Source organism: Leptidea sinapis, chromosome 11, assembly GCF_905404315.1.
Source record: "Leptidea sinapis chromosome 11, ilLepSina1.1, whole genome shotgun sequence".
NCBI classification, from domain to species: Eukaryota; Metazoa; Arthropoda; class Insecta; order Lepidoptera; family Pieridae; genus Leptidea; species Leptidea sinapis.
In genome coordinates this window covers 12296931-12305609 of record NC_066275.1, presented here as the reverse complement: position 1 = coordinate 12305609, position 8679 = coordinate 12296931, and the positions used below count along the sequence as shown (strand labels likewise).

General features: G+C 32.8%; 1 protein-coding gene across 2 annotated transcripts in view; it reads right to left on the bottom strand.

Moving 5' to 3' along the window:
- Positions 1-402: 402 nt before the first annotated feature.
- The window catches only part of LOC126966923 (NADPH--cytochrome P450 reductase), a 49650-nt gene continuing 41373 nt past the window's right edge, over positions 403-8679 (bottom strand). For both annotated transcript variants that reach the window (XM_050811216.1, XM_050811217.1), the window contains 2 exons: positions 7910-8067; positions 403-2609 (listed from right to left, as the gene is read on the bottom strand). In XM_050811216.1, the coding sequence (XP_050667173.1) occupies positions 2465-2609; positions 7910-8067 (303 nt within the window). In that variant the 3' untranslated portion in view covers positions 403-2464. The remainder of the gene's footprint in view (positions 2610-7909; positions 8068-8679) is intronic.

Here is an 8679-nt window from a genome sequence, read left to right as displayed (position 1 = left end):
TATATATACATTTAGCACCCTTTTTTCAGTTGCAAAAAGATTGTGTATAGTATTTTTTTTGGCGCAGGTGGGAGTAAAGTTTGAATTGATTCTAATGAATTATTATATATTGTCGACCAACTTCCAGCCCGTCTTATGGTTCTAGCTGTTACCTGAATTTGGTAATATACCCGAGAAAGATGTTGATAAAAGGTCATTAATTACGTAAGGTTTTCTATGGGGTAGGGATCAAGCCCGCGTTATTAATAACGCCCCCTAAGCGCAGCCGCTGAGGTTGTTACAATATGTTGACAATAGTATTGAAAGTATTGGGCATTATATTAAAATTGAATTCTTTCTTTATTTACTTTGCACATATAAAATTTGGCTAAAATAAGTTATGGGTAAAATAAAACATCGCAATATAGATAATATATATATGAAATTTACTTATATTACTTTAATTGTACAAAAATTAAAAAGTATAACCAAGTTACTTTACAGCTATTTACCCATTCCACTTAGATAACAAACAACTCGCTTTGAATAACATAACAACTACTAACTTGTTAACAAAATACACAATTTTATTGTTCAATTTATAATTTAAAACACCATAACATTTTTACTAAACAAACTCGTAATACAATCAAATATACTGTCTCATCATTGATTTCACTAACATGACATTTGTCGCCATTTTAAAGTTCGCACATTCAAAGTATTTGAATCGGGTTCTACACTGAAATTGAATGAACTGGGGAGTATTTCCCCCGAAGATAATGTAAGTGCTGTTCAGAGTTATTAGCTTGACGAAAAATTATAATAAAGGTTAACTTGAACGCTGTGTTGTGTGTAAGCAGAAGACTGCTTCCATCTTTTGACGGACGGGTGCGCCCATGTGCTAGTCACTGTTCACATGTTTTCGATAGCAGATCTTTCATTATGTCGATAAAATTAAATGGACATTATATTTCGACGGTACCTGTTATGCACTATTACGTATTTGTTTTACTAAAACATTAAATTATTCAATCATTGCCCGAGACCATACCATTTGGAATTTTAAATTATTAAATTATATCAAAACGTCGAAATATAAAAATACAGGTGTAAATCGAAGGAAGTTTTTATTTTGACCTCATATTTGCCATTCGTATTGAATGTAACAACACAGGTTTACTAACACACCGACAATGAAACATTCAAATTTCCTGTATACAGGTGTATTCTACTAATCTCATACTAGATGTATGGGAGTGTTTAATAACAAAAATATATAAATAAAATCTTATTGACGTCATTTTACAGATTAATCACCTGGTTACACTAAACGATTACAGCCTATATAACTGTTACCCTGTTTCATTAGTTACGTTTCAGAGCTCCACAATGATCCAAAGTGTACATTCCAACCTCGCCACCCCACCACACCGCATTCACGCGTCCCATTCTAATATATATTTATATCATACAAACATGTACTCGTATCTCATTAAATAAGAATTAAGCTAACGGTAGCCAGGGTCATTTGTAAAACACTATTTCCTCGCACACTACTCCTATATCACTAACATAATGAAAATAACATTTTTTGACCTAACCGTATCTTTTAATAATTTGCTTAGTGAGAGGACCGGCCTGTCAATTAATCGTACTACACGGCCATATTATGTCTGGACCTCGCTGGAACGTAATGCCCCCTTCCCGTCTCTCTTTCACCCCCTCACGCTCGTCGTGCTGCGTCAGTACGGTTTGTTTTATTACCGTTAGATACATGTACAAAATAAATACTCTTTGTACTAAACATAGATGATAAAAAATCAATGAAAGGGTTTTTGATCATTATAATAATATTAATCAGTGATGCAGAAAAGGATCTTTTCATAAAATGAGGAAATCCTATGTTTTCGAGAAGAACACATAAAGCTCCGAAGTAACCACTTCTTTGTTATACCTGGCGTATCATGGTGTACGGTTGTCAAGCGTGGACTATGAAGGAGGCACCTGGATACAAAAGGTCAGGAAAGCTTATTTTTTTCCTTTGCTTCAAAAATGATACTTGTTATTAAGAGGCGCTAAGAGTTTCTCGGCTATGTGCTCTCGATACAATGTAAGCTGCTTTAGCTCATCATAATGCATATGTTGGAGGGAAAAAGTCTTAGGCGAAGAAAGTAACCTCGGTTACAAACATCTTAAAGTTTTGATGATGATACAATCGAATTTAAAAAGCTGACGATGTGCATTAAAAGAAGAATAATTTATTTCCTGAACGGTCAATTCGTCACGGTTACAAGAGATGACGCTAGGTAAGTAAACAAACATGGCGGACCGTAACGGAAAGGTGCGGGGCCACGTTTACAGATCTACAAATTCTTAGATACGACAATGTAGCTACAATAAAAAATTTGGTCTATCATTCACAGTTGCAAGGCTTTTAGTGTTGTACAAGTAGCCCTGGTAATGGTTGTCGTAGCGTGTCTGTTCAGCTCCACACGTCGGCTGAATATTTCTTCATGGACTCCAGCTTCTTGAGGAACTGCACGGCGTCGGCCTCCGAGCGACCGCCCACTTCCTTGACCGCCTTGATCACAATGTTACGAACATCCACCGCCATGTTTTTAGCGTCACTGAAACAAACATTTTCGATTAAATATGAATAATCCTTACTGAAGTGAGAACTTTTATTTCCACGTAGGGCACTTTTTGGTAGGGGGAAAATATTGTGCAACATTAGTGCTATGTATCTTATCAGTAAAATTGAATAGATTTTGTGAAAAATTCAATGTGTACATACTGTGCATTGTTGATATAGTGTTTTTTTATTAATATATTATTAAAAGTAAGTTTCTAAAACAAATTGAAATAAAAATTTGATTGCTTTTACACATTATGATATAAATTTCAAATTTTAATACTAAAAGTTCTAAGTTTTCACTTCTATCGAACAATCTCTATTTTTTTATAGAAGAGGAGGACAAACAAACGTAAAAAGGGATCACCTGATGGTATGAGTATGGTATGTACCCGAGGGCTGTATATAACTTGGTCAAATATTACCAATTTGTAAATTTTTGTCTATTTCAAATATGGTTTAAGAATCTTTATTTTTCATAAGAAATAACAATTCACTTACTGAGAAAACTTAAACTATCTAAAGTAAAAAGTACGTATGTACATGCAAAGCAAACGTGTAGGAAAACTAACAAAAAAAATGTTCTAACAACTTTACAATACAAATTATTTCATAAATAAAAATATCCAGTTCTTATAATGCATATGTTTAACATAGAATCGCTTTAATTTACAATAATTATCAATAAGACACGTGTACTTATGTACAGGCATCGGTTTTTATACAATAACAGGATATTGACTATCTCTCAATAACACTTAACAGACACAATGATAATACAATGTTATGATACAAATTATCATATTCATAGTTTTAGAGTGGATTGCATTCATCATAATTAGATTATCTGTATGCGACATTATTTTGCTTTTGTCTTAAAAATATTGCAATTTTAAAAATGCGACGGTCGTTTATGCAAAATGACGGCTGTGTCTTCTTCATTAGCATATTATTCTAGCATTTTCCTACAGTCATAATAAACAAGTAAAATAGTAGATTGTTAACCGAGGGTCGAAATAATCAATTCCTGAGGTATTTAGACGGCTATAGTCCGAGTAGGAATTGATTCTTTTACCCGTGTTAAACACTTTAATTTTCATTTCGAATATGAGGAAAATAAAACTAGTTGTTTATATAAACTATTTATTGAGAATATATAATATGATAATATACATAATATTAGTAGTAGGTACCTATTTAAAATGAATTGTCAAATTAGGACAATTTAAGTCGCATTTTAATTTTTAAATATGGAACTCACCGCGTAATTGTTGCGGCTTATTCCGCTCAAAGAAGTTTATGCTAAGTTCACACTGGCTGTTTAGAAAGTCACATGGCCGCAGCATTTTTTTTATTAGTTTTTCTTTTACATAAAACTCTATACAGCTGACAGCAGTTCTATTTTTAAAGTTCATTCCGGCCCTTGGGTGGGAAGTAATTAGTTAATATATCATTGTAATTGCTGGATTTGTTTACTAATTGTGACAGTAATCACGACCACCACGTTCACGAAGCACCCTTACACAAACAATGAATTCAAGCTGAACACGATTGCACGACAGCACCTTACAAACTAATTTGTTATATACATGTTTACAATGACTGTATCATTGTAAAATACTCAATCAATTGTTGATTGAAAACAATGGCCGTTGTGTTTTCTTGAATTTTCTTCTCACGAGCTCTACCTTTTTTTAACATATCGTAGATACAGTAAGTTAAAAGAGAAAGCCCGGTTTTTTTCTCGCTCTTTTTCCTTGCTCGGATTTTTAACGAAAAAAAAACTAAAAGGACATCTGGTTTCGAACCGGGGTCTTCTGCTTTCCGGATCACCCAATGTCCAATTTGAGCTATTATAGTCTTGTATATATAGTGGCGATATTTACCTACATATTCTAATTTTATTGTATTGTAGCTAGATCGATTTATCGCCCCCGAAATCCCCTGTATACTAAATTTTATGAAAATCGTTGGAGCCGTTTATCGTGTTGGGCGTTGGCCGAAAGTCTAGAAATCTCAAAAGAGTGCGTCTTTATGAATGTATCGATAGATATAATATTATTGCACGTTTTAATAAAAAAGTGCAACAATCTGACAGTTAAAATCGGCAATGTATTATGAATTAAAGTAAAAACATTGCTCTCCATACATACTGATACATAAACTCGCTTCAGCTATCCTGCTATTAAATTACGCAAATAAACAGCAATCACCACACTGGATTTCCCAAAACATTTATACATTAATATTATTAATGTATATTTTATGTAACGGCAAAAAATAAACGTGTTTGTACATTACATTACGTTATTCTTGTATGCCTAAACGCCAACAGGATGTAAAGGAAATTAATATTATATTGGCCTATAATACAATGACATCTTTCTTATTCCATGTATCTACGTTCTGAATGTATCGTCCGAGGTTTAACCTCGAATAAAGTACATTGATGCCAATATTGAAGAATTATCATAATATTATTGAAATATATATTTTTTATTAAAATAAGGGATGAGACGAACAGGACGTTCAGTTGATGGTAATTGATACGCCCTGCCCATTTAAATGCAGTGCGTTGAGACATAAGATGTTAAATCTCATTTGTCCAGTAATTTCACTAGCTACGGCGCCCTTCAGACCGAAACACAGTAATGTTAACACATGACTGCTTCACGACAGAAATTCGCGGCGTTGTGGTACCCATAGTCTAGCCGGCATCCTGTGCAAAGGAGCCTACCTCTAATAAAAAAAAATTTAACAAAAAAACAACCGACTTCAAAAACACTATTCCACAACAATAGATATAATATACACTCAAAACTATTAAACTAATTGCGTATTATTATACAATCTAATTAATAAATCTAATTCTAGTTACGATTATTATGTTATTACAATTTAAGACTTTTATGGTTTTCTCATGGATGCTATTGTCAGATCTGGACCTGAATTACAATGGGACCACATGGGAAGCACCAGCTTTCGAATAAAAAAAGAATTATCAATATCGGTTCACCCAGTCGAAAGTTTTGAGGTAACAAACACAAAAAAAACCGACGAATTGAGAATCTTCTCCTTTTTTGAAGTCGGTTAATAAATAAAAATGAAATATATTATATACCTAATAATGTAAAAAAATTTATATTTATATATTTTTTTATAATGGATAAACACAAACACCAATTAAACAATTTTAGAATAAAATCTTTCACTAATAAAAAGTAACATTATCGGCAAACAACAAGCGCTGTATTTGAAAACGGGGCGAATTTACTGGTAGAATTAAAAAAAAGGCATAAAAAAGCATTTATTTTCTCAAAATTGATTCCTTTAAAATTCTTTTTGATGTCATTTCTAATATACTAGATACTACTACCGCTTCGGAAACAAATGGCACTCTGAGAGAGAAGAAGCGGCGCAAGAAACTCTCCCAGCATTCTTTTTGCGCTCTTTTCAATAAAGATATACAATATTGTAGTCATTTCTATCGCTATAAAATAATCATAATCTAGTCCCAGGCTATCCGATAACTTATTCAGCTGTGGAGTAATAGGATTTACGACAGAGCCATTTTTTTATAAAACATTTAAATTGATTTATAGATAATGCCTGAATAGTGGCTGGGACTTTATTATAAAAGTGTATACATTTACTCTTAAAGCTATTATGTATATTATGAAGCCTACTAGAATTAGTTACAAGCAATCCCTTATTTCTAGTGTTATAATAATTGGTTTTTAACTATTTATAATTAGATTTACTTATTCATGTATACATTCAACTCGTTAATCTTTATCCCCATTAAGGGAAAACTCTTCCCCATGAGTTTTTCTACACTCTTTCCAGGTTTTAGTAAATATTTTCGGAAAATAACTGTTTATAACGCATGAGAAATACTTTTTTCATTTCTCATACTCGGAAAGTAATGTTGTTTTGATCTGATTATTAGGTGGAAAATGCTGCTTCACTGCATAGAGGGAAAAACTCATACAAATTACTTCCCACCTAAGGGCCGGAATGAACTTTGAAAATAGAACTGTTGTCAGTTGTGAAGAGTTTTATGTAAAAACAAACTAATTAAAAAATATGCTGCGGCCATGTGACTTTCTAAACAGCCAGTGGGAACATAGCGTAAACTTCTTTGAGCGGAATAAGCCGCAACAATTACACGGTGAATTCCATATTTAAAATTTAAAAAGTCAACATAAATTGTCCTAATTTGACAACTAATTTTAAATGAAGCTCTTTTGGCTCTCCATTTAATTTAAATTTCCCACACATTAACTTTGACTTTAAATGTCAAAGTTTTACATGTCTATTTATTCTATGGTGACAGCACTTTGCACTATGTTCCTTCTTTAACGGTATTCACTCTGGTTTTATGTCATTGAAAATTAACTAGGATTATTTGTAAAGAAATACTATTAATCATTTTAGATTATTAAAATATAAATTGGAGCAATAGCTTTTAATGTTGTTTCTCTTTACAGGTTTGTAAATATTATTGTAATGTTTGAAAGTGTAAAAGTTAGTAAGTTTTATAACTAAATAAATTTCTCTTTACAGAGCAACAATTAAATAGTTTTTGTTTCATTATAAAACATATTACATAGGTACTACTAATATTATTATATATTATCAATAAATAGTTTAGATAAACAACTACTTTTATCTTCCTCATATTCGAAATGAAAAGTAAAGTGCTTAACACGGGTAAAAGAATCAATTCCTACTCGGACTATAGACGCCCTTGCTGCGCTCGGGCGTCTACATAGGTAGGTACCCCGGGAATTGATTCTTTCGACCCTAGGTTAACAATCTACTATTCTGTGGTCACTCCAAAAAGTTATAATTCGAGTCAAAAACTAATAATATTCAAGTAATCGTTAAACAAACATTAATCACTCGAACATCAATAGTAATAAATATTACGCCACGTAAACCAACAAACGCGTGTACCTATTCTTTATCGCCTACATAACATGATTTGACACATTTTTAATGTAGGTAATTTGATTACATAGCACATTTAATTATAATTCATTTAAACCTACAATGAACAATGTGAATAATAAATTATTTCATTTGTAGCAAATACGTAACATATTATTTTCTTCAAGAGGTTCTTTATGATCGAAACACATAGACTTTTTAGGAGGAGACCCACTTTAGCCTGAACATGGATAAGTCGAGAGCATGCATTATTCACAATCTAAAACCTAATTCCTGGATTGCACCACGTCAACAATATGGCTATGGTCTTAAACTAAGTCTTTTTACGCTAATAAAACTTACCCGCAAATATAGAAATGTCCATTCCTCTTGCCAATAATATCCCACAATTGCTCTAAATTATTTTCTAACAAATGCGTAACGTAGATTTTTTTATCTTGATCCCTAGAAAAGGCCACATTTAGCTGGACGTCACCGTTCTTTTCGAACTCTTCCAATTCCTGGAACAAAAAATATATTTTTGTACTATCAATGGCGTGCGCAAACTTTTTAGATCACTCGACGTTGAAGATGAAAACCGCTAACACAATAATTTATTTCATTGCACAACAGCATATAGAAATTGATGTGCCAAATACACTGGCCTGTATAAATACCACTGGACAGGTTGTTCCTTATTTTTGGCAGATTTTTTTGTGCCTATTTAAAGCGCCACTCGCGAGCGTCCAGAGAACTAATTTTGACGTATAATATAAATGGATGCGAAGGAACGTACAATACTCTGGAGTATTTTTGCATTTTGAATTAATTTCGTTCGTTTTTACACTTCAAGAATCAAGGTAATAAAGTACACATTTTTAGTACAATAGTTTCCCACCATCTATCGATGTTTGCTGCCGTTGTCATCACTAGTTTTAGTACCGCAGACTCTCGCTACATGGCCAACAGCGCCAAAATGGCGAATATCAAACAGATACAAAAGCACTTTGACAGCCGCCAGTCCAGTGGTATCTATATACCACTCTCTCTCTATTATACTCTCATACTCTACTATTAGAGGTCAGTGTCAATATAAGGCGATAAGAATGACTTATCGGGTATATAGGGACAGC